The sequence below is a fragment of the Cyclopterus lumpus genome, chromosome 15 (assembly GCF_009769545.1).
Source record: "Cyclopterus lumpus isolate fCycLum1 chromosome 15, fCycLum1.pri, whole genome shotgun sequence".
Classification (NCBI taxonomy): domain Eukaryota; kingdom Metazoa; phylum Chordata; class Actinopteri; order Perciformes; family Cyclopteridae; genus Cyclopterus; species Cyclopterus lumpus.
This window is the reverse complement of record NC_046980.1, coordinates 6,561,314-6,578,853: the sequence shown is the minus strand read 5'-3', so window position 1 is coordinate 6,578,853 and position 17,540 is coordinate 6,561,314. Positions and strand designations below refer to the sequence as shown.

At 42.6% G+C, this 17,540-nt stretch overlaps 1 protein-coding gene across 2 annotated transcripts in view; it reads right to left on the bottom strand.

Annotated features, from left to right (window-relative positions):
* srbd1 (S1 RNA binding domain 1) overlaps positions 1 to 17,540 on the bottom strand; it is a 45,397-nt gene that overhangs the window by 14,923 nt on the left and 12,934 nt on the right. For both annotated transcript variants that reach the window (XM_034552390.1, XM_034552389.1), the window contains exons 15-16: positions 8,087 to 8,178; positions 5,397 to 5,479 (exon numbers count right to left, since the gene is read on the bottom strand). In XM_034552390.1, the coding sequence (XP_034408281.1) occupies positions 5,397 to 5,479; positions 8,087 to 8,178 (175 nt within the window). The remainder of the gene's footprint in view (positions 1 to 5,396; positions 5,480 to 8,086; positions 8,179 to 17,540) is intronic.

The window sequence follows — 17,540 nt, the reverse complement described above, 5'->3', positions numbered from 1 at the left end:
TTCCGCGATTCCAGCTTCCTCTCTTTAAACCACGTTACTTTTCTCCTTCTGACTTTTCTATCTCTGTTCTAGTATCTGACTATTTCATCTTAGCATCTAGATCAGGACTGCAGTTGTATGTGATGGAGAGACAGATTGAGAGAAATTAGCAAGAAAGGTTTTTACAAGAGACATTTCCAGACAAACACTACATGATCAAATGTGTCCCCAATCACAAGCACATGTTGCAACCTCATGGACAGACCATCATAATATCTTATTCCGTCCATGCCATGGATACACGTCCATCCATTTATAAAAAACACCTCCATTCCCGCAATCCCAACACCCAAGCCCCCAAACCTCAAAATCCTCCAGAGCCAATAGACAGGATCCCTACGCTACGTGTGAAGGTCATGTTTGGATTGGCCCGAAACCAGCCGGAGCCAGCCAACCAGCACCCAAGAACAAAGTGCTTCTGTCTGCACCTTGAGTACTTGAATGCGGTCGAGTTACCACATGTCAATCTGAGAGAGATAGTGAAAAAGAGAGTCGACAGAAATACAGAGAAAACCACAACAAGAAGCGTTTACATTTTATTTTCTCTGATACAGAAACACAAATGTGAGGCAGCATGAGGCATATAGGACATGATCTAAATCCACAAAATAGAAATATAAAGAGGAAAATGGGAAAGTGAGTCAACTACTCAGATTTGAGGTGTCGACTGACAATGATGGCGGAAGTCCTTCGGACTGTCGGCAAACTGAAATACCGTTTATGGTGCCACTAAAAGCTTGGCAACTGGAAACATGCTGGAGCCAGAAAGGCTGCATGTACCGAGAGCCCGAGGGCAGTAAATGATGGAAGGATAACTGTGAGATGATGGTATGACTGTGGGATCAAATGGCATTCAGCCCGGGACATGAGCAATGGTATTCTCCTGTCTTGCAAATTAGGCTTGTATTCATATTTCCATTATTTGGATGTGTGTGTGGGGGGGTTCTGTTGTTGTTGTTGTTTTTAGATGAAGGGACCAACAAGTCCTTTTACAGAGCTTATCAAACACAAGTGGAGACAGATGGAGAAGAAAGAAACGGAAATGTCTTTGACACCTAAAAGAAACAAATACAAGTAGTATGAGTATTAGAATAGAGCATTTGAAGTATATTCTCTCCAAATGTTTGCCCTCTTGTCCTTGTGTATAACAATGCTGTGAACCCGTCACCCCCCCCATCTACCACAATTGGGTTATGGACTATGCACAAACTAACAAGGTGCCTGAGGTTATCTGAAGGTCATGCACATCTTGACTGACAGTTTCTATAAGGCTACTGAGAACTCCGCCTTGAACCTACTGCATACTATTCCCATCACGTAGGCTTGGCTAACAGTCTGTGTGTGTGCGCGTGCATGTGTGAAAGTGTGCATAGTTAAATGGTTAAACACCAGTCGTAAATCAGCAGCTGAAAGTGATATGACAGCAAGGATATGGCTTTATGGTTTTCCAACACCTTTCATGAATGCCTAATGGCTATTTCTCTACATCCTGCAAAACAGTCATGCACACACACACACACACATATTACCTGAGGGACTGCAAAAACAGAGCATGAGAAAATCGAAACAGGAGAAGTTTCCCGACAGCACAGGGATTAACTTTCCCAGTAGGGGGGGGGATCAGCTGATTTCAGGTCATCATTCTAGACACCCAAAAACACATTTTGACTTCCTTTTCCCACCGTATAAATCTGAGTGATCACTTAAAGTTGTCTGATGTTTGTGTGTTTTACCCATCAACCACTGGTTTAATAATTCCCTTCCATATAACGAACGAAATAACGAGAGATGCACCAATCCATCTTTTACAGTCCCGATAAGCAATACCTGCGCTATGGGCATCGGCCTATACCGAGAACCAATCAAATACTAGTAGTTGTATGCCAGTGACTGGGATCATTCAAGAACAATTATTCATTAAGATAAAAAATTGGTAAAAAGATAGACAGGAATACAAATCCCAGTAAATAAAGTAGAGAAACATAGAATAGAATTGAATAGCTCACAGATACCTGATCCAGCTATGAGTCAGATATCCAATATCAGTTATTGGTGCATCCTTAGTGACAACCTTGATATTACCAATAATATTAAAGGTTTACTCGCCACCGAAACACAAAACATCCTCACTCATAAACGGTTCAGGGCTAGAATAAGTAGCCTGAAATGACAACAGCTAGTACTTTTTTTTTTTTTTTTTTAATACATTGTTGAATCTGTGTAGAATTGGCATGAGCCTGTTCAAATCTATTTTATGAGCAAAGACACACGTGTGTGACTCATCACACAACCTCACTAAACACATGCTGTGACAGACCTACTGTAAGTTATTAAAATAGTAGCAAATAATGCTTTCAACTTCTGCCACTGATTAAGTCTTTAAGTTGTGTAGTTCCCATTCCTCAAAACACAGAGACAGGAACAATCAATCACCGTCAACCCTCCATGGCTCTCCTTCTTTCTCTCAGCTCTGTCTGCTCCTGTCTCCCTGTAGGCATTCCCATTCAACGGTGAGAGAGTGCATGCTCAAACACACACATGTGCACACAATCGCAGCGCAGAAATGCCAAAAGACATGTTCCTTTTTAGCTGAAACAAATCAAAAAGATGAAAAATGGAGCCAGGGAAGGAGATCAGGCTGAGAGAGTTGAGGAGAAGAGTGACAGTTTCTTTAATATCCGGCTGGCGGGCGATGTTTTCTTACACAGCAGTGTGTGTCTGCGTGTGTATTTTCCAGTAGCAGTTAGTTTCACAGCCCTGGGGATCACCCAGCTGTCAACAGACCACAGCAACATAAAGAGCTGATTGACAGATGGAGGAGCTGTCCAAAGGCCACACCCACAAAGTGTCTAATTGTAAAGAACACAAGATTCCTGAATTGTTTGTCCATTTAAAAGTTTGCTCTCTCTCTCTCTCTCTCTCTCTCTCTCTCTCTCTCTCTCTCTCTCTCTCTCTCTCTCTCTCTCTCTCTCTCTCATATATATATATATATATATATATATATATATATATATGAATCCTTATGATACTGCCATTCAAACAGCCGTGCATCTGGCAGGCTCAGTACAGTATCCAGAAGAACCCGGCTTCCAGAGGTACTGTAGTGAAAACTGTGTTCCCACACCAATAGTTACGTCCAATCTGATTTTAATGGGCCTCACTTTTTTAGCCCTCAGCTCATTTCCTCCTTTCTCTCAGAGCTGTCACTCACTGGGTCAGCAGAGGGAGAGAGAAAGAGAGAGCATGCTGTGCCAGCTGTCTAGAGTTACATCTGCCCTTTTGCTGTTTGGGTCTAATGGCAATAAACTCTCAGAAAGCTCAAAATGCCATGAATCACACAAAGAACATGCAAGAAAACTCAACATATGCATGAGTGCACTTTTCTCACACTCATTTCCCCACAAATACATACACTAGTACACACATATGCACACACACACACACACACTTAACCCTTTAGACTTTGAAAAGGGGGATGTGGAGAATAGTGTGTACGAGTGTGAGCTGACGCGCAGGTCAAAGTGATGTCCCATCTCATATCTGTCAGCACCCAGAGTTTATTTACCCGGTTGTATTATCATTTGTTGACCTAGTCACATGATCTGAGAGCAGGAGGTGCAGAACCCCAGGCACCCCAGAGAGCCCAGTCAGGACGTGACGAGAGACACGGGCCTGAGACCTAACACACTCAGTCACACATACATAAGCACTTGCACAATACAACCTTCTCCTTTCTCTTTCAAATCTCCATTTTGCACTCACCCTCAAATCCCCCCATTATTCTGGATACCCTTTGTCACCCTTTGCTGTTTTTTTTTTTGGGGGGGGGGTTCTTCCACAACAACATTTGATTCTTTCACTTGTTAACACTGCGATTGGTGCTCTTTCTGCCACTACCAACAACTGATGATACTTTTACGTGCCCAGAAAAAGAGTATAAGCGACATGTTGACATTGACAAGTATAAATAAATCTTAACCAGTGCATTTCTTAGCTACAATATACATAACTGGCTTAGTGTACAGGAGCATCCTGTCAGTAATCCTGATGTCTTCAGGCTTTAGCTCAATTCCTTGGAAGACTGATTTGATATTTCACAACAATTAGTCTTTTAGTTGATCCATAAAACAATCAATTGACTATTTAAAATAATTCATTTATTGTTATAACATTTTTAAAAAAAGAGCCGAACATTCTGATTCGAGGCTCTGAATTTGGAGGATTTACTGTTTTTGTTTTAGATCATTATCAATCCTTTTACTATAGTAATTTTACTAAATGAATAATGAAAAACATTATCAACAGCCTTTTTGTTTTGTTCCTATTTCCATCTTCTCATGAACCTTTTCCCCACACAACCTCCCGTAGATGGAGGAAAATACTACATTAGCGATTTGCTGATGATTTCACATCATCTGTTGACACAGGCCTCAGCCAAGTGTATCTACTTCTGTTTACCTCTCCTCTCTTTAACTTTTACTCATTTGTTCCGTCACGTCTTCAATCCCTCACTCACATTCCCGTTATGCATCAAGTCACAATTCTTTAGCTGAACTCCTTAAGAAGTCTAAATGAAAACTCAAGAGCGGAGCATAGCACTTTATATACTGTTTAAAAAGATAAATACCAGCCCATGCAACACAAATAAATCAATCTGTTTTAGGGTTTGCAATAGGCGATTGTCGTTGATGACTATTTTAGTATAGAGTAGTTATAATGTGCTTGAATAGCTTATACGTTCTCCTCCCTTCCTTTCTTGTATGCCTTGTGTGAAAGTTGGTTTAAGTAAAATAAGTTTGTTCTGCCATTTTTGGTCAGGACCATACTGGTTAAATAAATAAAGAGAAAATATTAAAATACACACTCAACCTTTGCATGTTTGATGTTTTAACATAAACTACAGCATAACATGTGTACAATCGTGGCTTATTGTTAATGTGCACACACACACACACACACACACGCACACACACACACAGAAAGCTGTTGATTATCTCTCGATCCAACAAGCCTGCTGCGGGTTTCGTCCAATCAGATCGCAGCCTCACAGAGCCAATCAAGAACTCTGCTATTTCACCTACCCCGGTGTGGGTCCCGCCTACATTCATTAACCTATTACTCGTATTAAAAATATTTTTGTTATTGGATGGAAAAAAAATATGACGTAAAAAATATGACGTTTGCTTGTGCACGTGCACTATGTGCACAAGCACTTGCACGTTCACATGCACGTGCGCGCACACACATGCACCCCTTGGCCCTTCGCTTTAGTGTAACTCACAGCAGATGCTCCACTGCTCGAGGTCAAGACACTCATCACCCACAAGGGAAGAAAAAAAAAATGAAAACACACTTACCTGGTATGTTCCAATGCCAATGTGTTTAGGATCAATCTTCACAAGCTCAGCCAGTGGATCTTGGACACGTCTTCCAATGGACACTGTGAGAGAGAGAGGGGAGGGAGAGAAGGAGAGAGGGAGAGGAAACGTGATTTTGTGTCTCATGAGAGTCTATGGTTTGTGTTTTTCATGAGCTTGCTATCTAAATGAGTTATTAAATATGCAAATTCATATGATATATTATAATGACTGAATATGCAAATTGTCTGCATATTACACCGCTGGCCTGAGGGCAGGCCAAACCTAATTGTCATTCCTCCAACCCCATAATAATAATTAAAGCTGGCTTTTCGAATAGAGTCTTTGCACCTGTCGTTATCCTTCCCGATAGACGCTGCAGCCACGGACCTTTAAAAAGCTCTCATTTAACCAGGCATCCAAATGTAGTGCACAAAACAGACACACGCGCCGTCTGTAACAACCAAAGCGGGGTCGCTTTTTAACAAATCTGTAAGGCCTCAGCCCGCTGCTGCACATGAGGCCAAATGGCCAAATGTCTTTTCCATGAATATGCTGGCAGGGCCCAGTGACAAGGAGAATAATTACAAACAACCTCACTCACATACACACCATAACACATGACCTCACCCCCGAACTCACACAGGCGGAGCGAGGGAGAGAGTAACACACGCAAATAACTGTTCATGTCCCTGTAGACAAAGGAAGTGCCAGCTCTAGGTCCTTTATTTGAGAAAACAACGAAAGATCTCTAATAAAGTATAGAGATTGACAAACATGTTTTACACATACACCCTTTTTAAGCTATAACACACTGTATGATGAATATAGAAATAACAGGAAACGGTTTTCCCTCTTGTGATCCACTGTTTTGTAAGCGTGCATGATGTCGTGTATGTTTGAATTTCACTGCTGCATGAGGCCCGTCAGAATTCAGATCTTTGAGGAGGAACGGACAGACAAAAGAGAGAGAGCGGGGATGGGATGTTAAAGAGGGAGTATGTCTGGAATCAATGGGTCTCCTCTCTCCTCTCAGGCTGCTGCCTGAGATAATATTTAGACAGGGATGGAGTTTCAACCCTGGCCCTGTGCAGCGCACCACCGAAAGACTCCAAAACGCTTTCCATCTATTCTGTTTCTGACTCCATTCAATTTAATTTAATGGGGCTTTCTTGGCATGTACGCTTCAAGAACAATGTTGCCGAAGTATCAGCGTACAATTAATCCACGTATTTGGAAAGTATAGAATAACAGCAATATAAACATTAACACAATATGAACATTTAGACGTTATTAATTATACATACAAAGTGCGTCCTGTGCATGTGCATCGTTAATGGGAGTGCAGCACAACTTAATGAAAGTTTATGAGCCAAATGTTGAGCACATCACTCAGGAGAGCTGGAAGAATGTGACGCGCTGCAGGAGGACAGCGGCGATGTGGCTGCACTGTTCTGGTCGCAGACAAATAGTTATGACTTTTGGAGGACCGACTGTCACACTGCAGCACGCAATGACAGAGGGACAGTTGATTTTACTCCCTGGCTAATCTCTCACTCCGTCTCAGATCAGAGGGGAGGCACAGAAGTAAGCTGAACACAAAAACAGATGGCTGAAATGTTGCCCGTCCCCCACTAGATGTCCCTAGATCTCTCAACAACAGGGGTGACAGACGGAAGGTGCCTTCAACTCACAATTCCCCTCTATGCTATGTTACATGGCGACTCATATAGACGGAGGCAGAAACACACAGACACAAACACGCCGTCGCCACATCCGACACTAGAGCCATCGTGTTTTGGCTCAGCGCCCCCTTATTTTCATACCCATCCAAAGTCAAACGCTGTAGAGTTTCTCATGGCTTTCATTAGGGGTATAAATATGAATCTCCCCGGCTCTCAGTGCTGCTGACCACAGGAAACTAGTGAGGAATAAGCCAGCCGCGCTTGATTTATGGCTTTTATAGAGGAAGTCTGCTGGAAGCATTTGTTCTCCAAAAACTCTTTTTATATTCTGCTGTGTTTTTTCGACGATGTAGTACGTGCAGTGAGTGAGGGAGAGGTGGCAAGTGAGAGAACGAGCGAGTGACGCAAAGTAGAACAGGAGAGACGTAAGAGAGCCACATGGCAATGCCAGAAATGCAGATAGTGTGACAATACAATGTTCTGTGGGAATGTTTCCTGAGGCGACTGCTCCCATTGTACTCTAAATCGTGATTTGTTAGCATCTGAAAAATAGTATCATCCCCAGTGTTATCATCATTTTGTGTTACTGAGACATCTAATAGAAGAGTATATCATATAAAAAATGTCCAAACTATGTGGACCTTCTTAATTGTATTTCTGCCACAATCTCAGATTATAATATTATTCCAAACTTTAGCGTATACCGCCAGCAATTCACAATTAAAGCTCAAACAATTAGCCAAAGAAGTCAATTGACAAAACTGTTATTCTCACAAAATCGTTATCTTTGGGTTTTTGATTGCTGAACACCACATATCGATTTGAATAATTCCCGTTTGACGGCTTAATCAATGATTGAAACCATTGTTAGTTGCAACCCTGTACACAACAGCGTCTTCCGCAACACCAATATCAAGGGCCCATTAAAATAATGGTCGAGCATATCACACGTTTATTTTAGCAAAACGTTTAATACCCATCAGATTAAGACAATTAAGTCCTTACCTGCACTTCTATGGTTGGGGTCCATGTCTGGCATCTCTTTGACCGCCTCAGGACTCACACTGTAGATGGAAGCTCCTGCCTCACTGGTTATACTGGGGGAAAGAAAAAAAAAAAAAAAAATAAATAAATAAATTATATATATATATATATATATATATATATATACATATACATACACACACACACACACACACACACACACACACACACACACACACACACACACACACACACACACACACACACACACACACACACACACACACACACACACACACACACACACACACACACACACACACACACACACACACTAAAGCAGGGAATAAGAAGCAGGCAGGTTGGTGTGTGTGTGTGAGAAAGACAATAGTACAAAGGGAGCCAATTAGGGGAGACAGAATAAAACCTAGTGAGGAGTTATTACTGCTTGAAATACATAATGGTAAGGCTTTTAGGAAAATCACCACTGCTTTGCATCTTAAATGATGCAGCCGACAGCTTCTCAAACTGGCTACTCATTTGACTCCCTTTATAGTCAAAGCTTGACCATCATTACTGACATCGTGGCCAAAATAGCATCACCACGAGTAGTCCTGCCTAACGTTAACTGCACAATTACAATCTTTCAAATGCAGGAATTCAACTGAAAGCAGGGCGAAGAACCACACGCATCCTGATGGCATGTACTTAGTATGAATTTCAAACATATTCAGAATAGGTCACTTCGTGAGGCGGGTAACAGATTGGGATCATTATCCCCACTTAATAGTATGGAACCCACTTTGGGTAAATATAGATTCTCAATCACCTATTTTATTTTTGTTATGTATGCCACCTTTGCACATTGAAACGACTGCCACTTCAATAACAGACAGTGTGAGGCGCTTGTTGAAGTTCAGAGGTCTGAGTCCTCCGAGGTCAATCACAATCTATGTGACACTACTGCCATCTAGAGGTCATTGGGATGTACTGCTATTTGTCAGTCTCTTGAACATAACCAAAAAAAGAAGAGAAAAGAGATGTTTCTGTCAGACATACAACAAGAGCTTTCATTTGCTAGTCAAATGCTGAATTAGGGTTCAGTCCTATTAAAAATATCATTTTTGGTATTGCTTAGTTTTTTTTGTACATTTCATGTACAATTAAGTCATTTGGATACGATTATGTGAAGGGCGTATTGCACAAGATTTTAAGACGACTTAACAAAAACATCCTTAAGTCACATTTCGAATTGCAACGATTCACTAAATTCAGATGGAATTGAGCTGAAGCTCACTTTCTGTATCAATTACATTTTTGTATGAAAATAAACCAATTATACAGGGTAATATTGGGTTTGTATGGCAACAAATTATACCATCTCCCACATTAATGTATTCAGTCCAAAGTAGGCCGCTTATCATCCATCACCACACAGACTGAATGGTGGTACAACAAAGCCACCGATACCCGTGTTGATGCTACCGACATACAACTGAAGCTGTCATGTTGTTTAGTCCTTCTATTCTCCCGGCTGGATGGAGAGAGGGGGATGACTCGAGGAAGAAAAGGGGGGCTTTTTTCCTCAGGGCTGACCAATATGAGGAGGGGTCAGCACCTCCCCAATGTCCACAACTCAGAATGAGGCCTTCTGTAACACACACACACACACACACACACACACACACACTCCCAGAGGCCTGGACCTTGCCACAACAACCTTGCCAATTATAAGTATCTCGTTAATGAGGAGTGGCAGAGGCCTTCTGATGGGACTCACATTTAAATGAACTTGTCCTCCCTCCCAGTCTACCCCCCCACCCCCCCCAATCTCTTTCCCATCCTCTCTATTCATCCCTTCCTCCGCCTCACTGTTCTTTTTGTCAGCTCCTTATCCATCGTGCTGACAGCTGACATATCGCCATGGTGACACGGCTAACGAGCACTGGCACATGACCTTCAAGGAGGTCAAAGCAGAGCTGGTCATTAACCTGACACACTCTGTGTGTGGGACAAGGACACAAAGACACACGTAATTTATGCCGAGTAAAACACAGAAGATGATATGAATATAATTTTAAAGTACTCACTACACCCAAATATCTCTCGATCTCTCTTTAAACATAGCATAAAGACAGACATGGCTCCTAATTATACCACATGGAAATAAAACGGAACCACCACTCCCCGTCCTCTCGGTGCTCATTCAGAGACAGTCGGACAATGGAGGTCAAGTGAAAGAGCGGCAGCGTCTCAGCTGGTTTTGTTTGAGAAAGAGACAAAATGATTTAAAAAAACAGGAGAGAACAGAAGTGAATAGATATATATATAAGAATATAGAAAAATAGAAGACGAGAGGGTATTGAGAAGAAAGAAAGGGAGGCCACCAGCCCCTATCATGTCTAACTTAATTAAGGCTGCCGCTGGGGCAGCTGGGTAACAGCACTGTCATGGATACAGCTCTGAGCCCTCACCGCCATCGCGTCCATGGCTGTTGCCATAGTGAGGGCATCATCCTGGCAGCCAGCAGAAGGTTGTCTGCACCACAGCTCTCTGGCCTAAGTGGATGGATGGTCGAAGCGTGGACACACACACACACACACACACACACACACACACACACACACACACACACACACACACACACAGTCACTCTGAGACACAAAGTCAAAGATCGCCTCTTGGTGTAAAGCGATGACTTGGTGGGCCTGTAGGGTTATCATTTATTCACACTCTCTTTTGCTTTTCTCAGTTGTGTACACACACACACACACACACACATAAACACAGGCCTGCCTTCTGCCCCGTCCCGTCCTGGGGCAAAGTCACCAACTGGCTCCCTTATCTGGTCCCGTACTGGTCGTCTTTGAGACACACCCTTGGGCATGACGCACAAACGCACACACATCATGACTGGCCCCCTGCTGCCCCTCAAGAAAACCTGACATTGGAAGAGATGGATACACACTTTGATACCTCATTACATCCTTCTGGCTTACACAGCCCTAATCTAAATTAAAAACAGCTCATCGGATCAGTCAGAAAAGAAGAGAGGAAATAATATCAACTAATTTGATACACGGGACAAAAGGTTGGAGGGTGGGAGAAAGCGCTGCAATGTGTCCCAAAAAGATTATTCAAAGAATGTGAAGGGTTAGGGTTAATTTAATGGTTTAATGGTGCCACCATTAAAACTGACTGACGTTGTCCTGTAGATGTTTAAAAGAAACTTCACTGCCATTTCTTTGTCAGGAGTCTATTAAGTCATAGTTATTTGACTGTTAATAGTAATTCTGAACTTCAGATCATCTTTCCCCAAATAATTCAATTTCAATTCAGTTTATTTTGTATAGCCCAATATCACAAATTACACATTTGCCTCAGAGGGCTATATATATATATATATATATATATATATATATATATATATATATATATATATATACATATAAAATACAGAACAATACGTAACCTGCCGCCCTCATTTATAAGTAACCATGACGGCATCAAGGGGCTCAATGGGGATTCATATCAATCTACAACATTCGAGACGGCTTTCAAATCGGACACTTGAGAGAAGTGCAAACACAAACCTATGTGGTTCCGTGGTATTCTGGCTCGATCGGCCACTTTCTTTGTCACACAACTCAAGTTTGTGTTGAAGCTGCTCGGATTGGCCTCATTTCAGTGCCTTCGAAGGAGCTGTGATGTCACATATTACCAGCCCAAAATACATTCATACGAAAAAGACGCACACACATAAGTTTCTCTCTCCCGGCTGCTCAAACAGCTTGGGTCCATTGTTCAGTCAGCTGCAAAGCTTGACCTCAGGGAGACAAATTGAGGGAAGCACCATCTCTCTCTCTCTCTCCCTCTCTCTCTCTCTCCTTCTCTCACTCAGACACACACACACACACACACACGTCGGGTCTGAAGACGATGACATTTTTCACAGAGAAAAGCGTCCAAATGGCAGGTGTCAGGGGCCGTCAGTCTCCAGCACGGCGCTAGAAGGCAGGAGGGCACACACACACACACATAAACTCCAACTGCCAGTGTGAGGCACGTCTGAAAAGAGCAAAGCCTCACAGACACTCATGTCAATCTGGTAGCAGCAAAGGCCTGCACTTGTGTGTGTGTGTGTGTGTGTGTGTCTCTCACACACACACACACACACAGAGTCCATCACACATGTTTGTCACACGTAGGACCATCGCAGGGAACACCGGGACCCTCGGGGAGGACGTCACGGAGAGCGGGTGGAAGAAGAAGGGACAGAGGCTGACCACCAGTGAGGCATGGTGGGAGATGAGAGGGGGCTGTGGGTGATATGGATGAGGCTGGCAGATATTCACTGTCCACCACCTGCGAATGCCAAAGGTCCTCAGCCCGACACCTCTTTTCTACCAGTGATGAACTACATACACATACACACACACACACACACACACACACACACACACACACACACACACACACACACACACACACACACACACACACACACACACACACACACACACACACACACACACACACACACACACACACACACACACACACACACACACACACACACACACACACAAGCCCTTTGCAAGAAACATTGCTTCATCGTCAGATCATCTGCTGTAAAATAAAAAGGTGTAAGACAACACATTGAGGGTCGAAGGACAGAGGGTGTCATATGCTGTACAGATTGTAAAACCTCTCAAAAGCTAAATTGGGATTTGTGCTATATTAAAAAAGTGAAAATATATATGAGAATGGACTATTTCCGTTTATTTAAACCTGCTCTCAGAGGTCTGGAAGAAAAGTTACTACGGAAAGTATAGAGGGAGGACAGAGATGTTACAGCCATGGTGGTGTCGCTCCTTCCTCCCTTTTACCCACCAAACAGACAACGTTTAGAAGAAAGTATTTCAGTTTTTCGGGGCGCAACAACTCGAAGCAGAAGCACGCATCCCACTGCTCTCTAGCTTTTCTTCTCATAGACGAAAGAAATTCACCCTTCGGCTCATCTATTTTAGGAGCTCCACCTTTTCCAATTCAACAAACGGATAAATAGATAAGCATTTTGTTATGGTTGCACGCATACGTGGCAAACGTGTTTTGCTAAAATAGGAAAAGGATTTACAAACAAAACATATGACCTTCCTGAAACAGGTTCATGTTAAACATTGCCAAAATGTTTCTGCCTTCCTCTTTCTATCCTCTATTAATTCAAAGACATAACCTCTTCATCACGTATCCACGGGTTCAATTTCCTCCTCTGAAATGAAGACACACCCCACAGCCAGGCTGAGGCCTTTCCATGCCTCCAAATCCATCCGACCCCCTGCTCTCCCTTCTATCCTATTGTCGAACTTTCGATTAGGCCTCAGAGCCTGAGTCTCAGTCATCGCTGGTCCTGCCACTGCATGTTCATCACTCACTCAGCCTTGCCCTGGGAGCACGCCTGGACATAGGACATGACAGGGGATACACACACACACACACACACACACACACACACAGTCATGAATACAGTCTACACCACTGTCCTACAGGTCCATCAGCTCACCAGTAATAATGATCTCACCCCAATAGGAGGGAGCCGGAGGGCAAGACGGTCAAGGTCTTGCCCTCCAGATAATCAGGCATGTTTGTGTGTCAGTGCCGGCTATTTGAGTCCGTTTCCTGCTGCCGCTGCTCGAGCTGCTCTTTGACAACTTTAAGTATGAACCAATTACTGCTCCTCGAAAGAGACGGCCTTCTACTCTTATCCTACGCTACAGAATACAACATCAGGCAAAGGCAATCGCTGTGTGTGCGAAACAAGCCTAAATAAACTGTATAACTGTAAAATAATCATGCAAAAAACACAAACAAAATTATACCAGACTGGGTAACTTGATGTAGTTAATTTAAAATGTGAATAACTTGCATTGTAATTAATTAATGACGTAATGAATTAACTGCAAACAGGGATGCTGACCCTCAAGGATGTTTATGAAAAAGAGTACCGGTAAGCGGGTCGGTCATCTCACTGCCTTGAGGACTGACAGAGAAAGTGGTCAAGAAATTGGATGTCGTTTGTGTTTGCCTTTAGCTGCGGTTTGTTTGTTTGTGTGTGTGTGTGTGTGTGTGTGTGTGTGTGTGTGTGTGTGTGTGTGTCTATCATCACCATTGCCCAAAGACCTTCCTAACCTTACCCCACATAATCTTGCCCTCTGATATCATTAACATCTGCTTGCTGCAGCCAAACACTGTCAACTTCTCATTCTTCATGCATACAGCCCCACATACTCATATTACAATATTCAAATGTCTGAGAGTTCAATCACAAATAAAAGTTAAGTTGAGTTGAACAAGCTAAAGTAGCCACCACGAAAGTGACACTGACTTCAGTAACAACTTGACAAAGCCTGTGTGCTCTACAACAACAGTGGGCGGCGTGCTAGCCATGAGCAGGCGTTGGTGACAATAACCAGGTAGACAATAACTGGAAAGGGCATATACTTATCACACAACTATTTACATACAGGTTAAACCACCTACAACAAAAAAAATATTTAATTAAGAAATGTGGAGTTTGTTAACTCGACTAATGTCACACGCTGACGTCCAGCAGGAGGTCTCTAGATGATTGGCACACAGTTGTATGGCAAACAACCTGATGTGCTTTCAGTGGGGGCCTTCGCAGGCACAGACTAACCCTGTCAGCTAAATGATACCTCATGCTGTTTAATGTTCAAGCTTAATCATGTTATGTTACTTGGTTGTGCATCCAATAGGGCGATGAAGAGCCAAATCTGGTCATTGTATGTGTTATTCCTATTCTGTTGCATTACAACCTAGAATTGAAATGGATTTTAAATGTAATTTTATTGTAACCTAATCATGACCTGTATGTCTCCAATTATTATTATTATAATTGCTTGCTTGCGCACGCGGCAATTTTGCAAACGAGTGAATGCCAAAAACAATAAAATAAAAAAAGCATATGCAAAATTAATTGTTTGACAAAACAGCACAAGTGTGGCAAAAAAAATATTATATTAGATATCGGATATTAAGTATTTGATAATCATATGCGATGCCTAATGTATTTATGGCATGGACAGAGACATAGATAAATGGACACACACTGGCCGGCCTTTCAAACTCATTCACACCTAAATGACACAACTTAGCACATACAGCGCTACACCGATCTGTGTCCTGGTTCGGCTGTCTTCAGAAAAGGCCACACTCCTTAGAATATGGAAGAGGGGACTCAGTGAGTCAACGAGTCTACTCGAACAGGACTAAGGCACTGAAAACTGCATACACACACAAGCACATGGAAAACAGACAAGTATGGATGTCCCGCGGGCTGCCATTTCTGGCTGTCATTCCAGCTGAGCACTGAGGCAGAAGGACGCAGCGAGAGAGAGAGACAGGCGGGTGGGGGAAGAAAGGGTGGAGGAGGTTGGGGGGGAGGGGGGGGGGTTACACAATGAAGGCTCACTGGGAGACATGAAGCAGATGGTGCAAATAAAGCTGAGGTCTTTAATGAACTACTGCACTGTCGAGGCAGAGAGGGGAGGGGAGAGGAGCTCCAACAGAACGTCTGCCAAAGAAACTGGCAATGTCTTATTTTAATGGATGATTCCACCCAACAAGGTAATGATGTTCAAAAAAATCTAAACCGTTTTGTTTTTGGTAAGACGATGAAGACACAACATAATCACTCTCTATTTTCACATTCCTGTGGACGGTTGTTTTTTTGAGCCAGAATACTGAGGACGACAGAGAGAAAGAGAGAGAGAGAGAGCAGAAAAAAAAACAAAAAAAAAAACAAGGGAAGCCAAAGGGATGATAAAGTGGATAAAAACGAGTCTGTGACTTTGTAAATACATCGAAGCAGACAGGACGGTGTTAAGCTCAGGACCGGTTCGCCTGTGAAGCGAAAGGTCGCTGTATGTGCTCACGATCGAGCCAGTCTCCTTATTCCTGGGCTGACTGAAAGACTTCCTCCGTACACCTGTCGATCAAAGCCCGTTTGAACCTCCTCGGGTATAAGGTCAGTCGACAAGCGCTCGTACATGTAGCGACACAAAGAATCACGACATGTACCAGAAACTGGGTCAATTAATTGCACTGGGGACATTCGCAGCAAGCACTAAGACCCCTCGCTGTTTCTGATGCTACGTTGCTAGTCTCCGTCATTGCCATCATCTTTGTTGCCGTGGTAATGAGGTTTCTCTAATGGCAGGTCAGGGTCAGCTGCGGGTCAGTCAGCAGGGGAGTAAGTCCCTCATAGTTAGTCACTGCCCTCCCATCGTCATCTATCAAGGGAGGTTTGTCTGAACATCGAAACATTAGACAGTAACATTGACCCAGATATTTTAAGAAGTCTTAAATAAAGGAAATAAAAACACATTACAAATGTTATCAGCATGTGCCAACACAACATCCTTAAGGAAGCCGCAGAATCATTAGCACCACCAAAGCTGATGTACTATATTAGAAAGAGTGTCATTTGAGATGTTTATGTTTAATCTGTAAACAACCAGAGACATTGCGTTTGTCTAGTATACAACATAATAATAGTTGGAGTGAAAGCTCCATTTTGTTTATTAAATTATTATCATTTGAGTAATACATTTGTCCTGAAAACCCCTGAAAAACCTCTATTACTTCTTTAAAACTTGCTTTGAAGGAAAACAGGTTCATATTTTATTATCTTCAAACATTTAAATTAAATCACTGAGTTATTGAGTATTTGGACCTTTCAGATATGCTTGTTCTAAAAAAAAAAAAAAGCTTTTTAAATATGCTGCAGAGGACAGATGATGAAAACGAAGACAGTGGCGAAGAAGGATGGAGGGAGCAGAGAGGGGGAGTGATGATAGAAAGGAGAATAATCTAAGTCTGCGTTTTAATACAGACACGCACAGATTTAACATCCATGTTTCTGAGGCTACTTCAGTGACGGTCCAAAGAAACCAAAGTGAAGCATAAGACCAGATGACTCCAGGGCCGATATCATCTGGATAACAACAACCATACTTATGGCTAACGTCGAAATAACATCTCTCTGCTCTTCCAAAGTTCATGCACTTGCAAAAAGCCTTTATCCTACAAACCCCACCAAGGCAAAGGCAGACCACTTACACATTAGTTAATCATATCAGCCAGCACCACATCAAGCAGAAGGACAACATTCTCACGCGTTGCGAACTGCACGAATGCCATTAGCTCCAGTAAAAGAATGAATAAGAGAGACATTATATCAAGATGGTAGATATTGCTGCTGTGGAGGTGCTCGAAGGAAGAAAAAATGTCCGTCGTGAAAATAATCAAGGGGAAGTTAACTTAATAAACGCCTCACTTTCACTTTGACTGTTTCTGTTCTTTCAAATAGACAGAAAATGGAACTTGTGGGCTATTACACCAAAGGTATGAGCTCTGAGGTGTGTGTGTGTGTCAGTGCGTCTGTGTATGAACT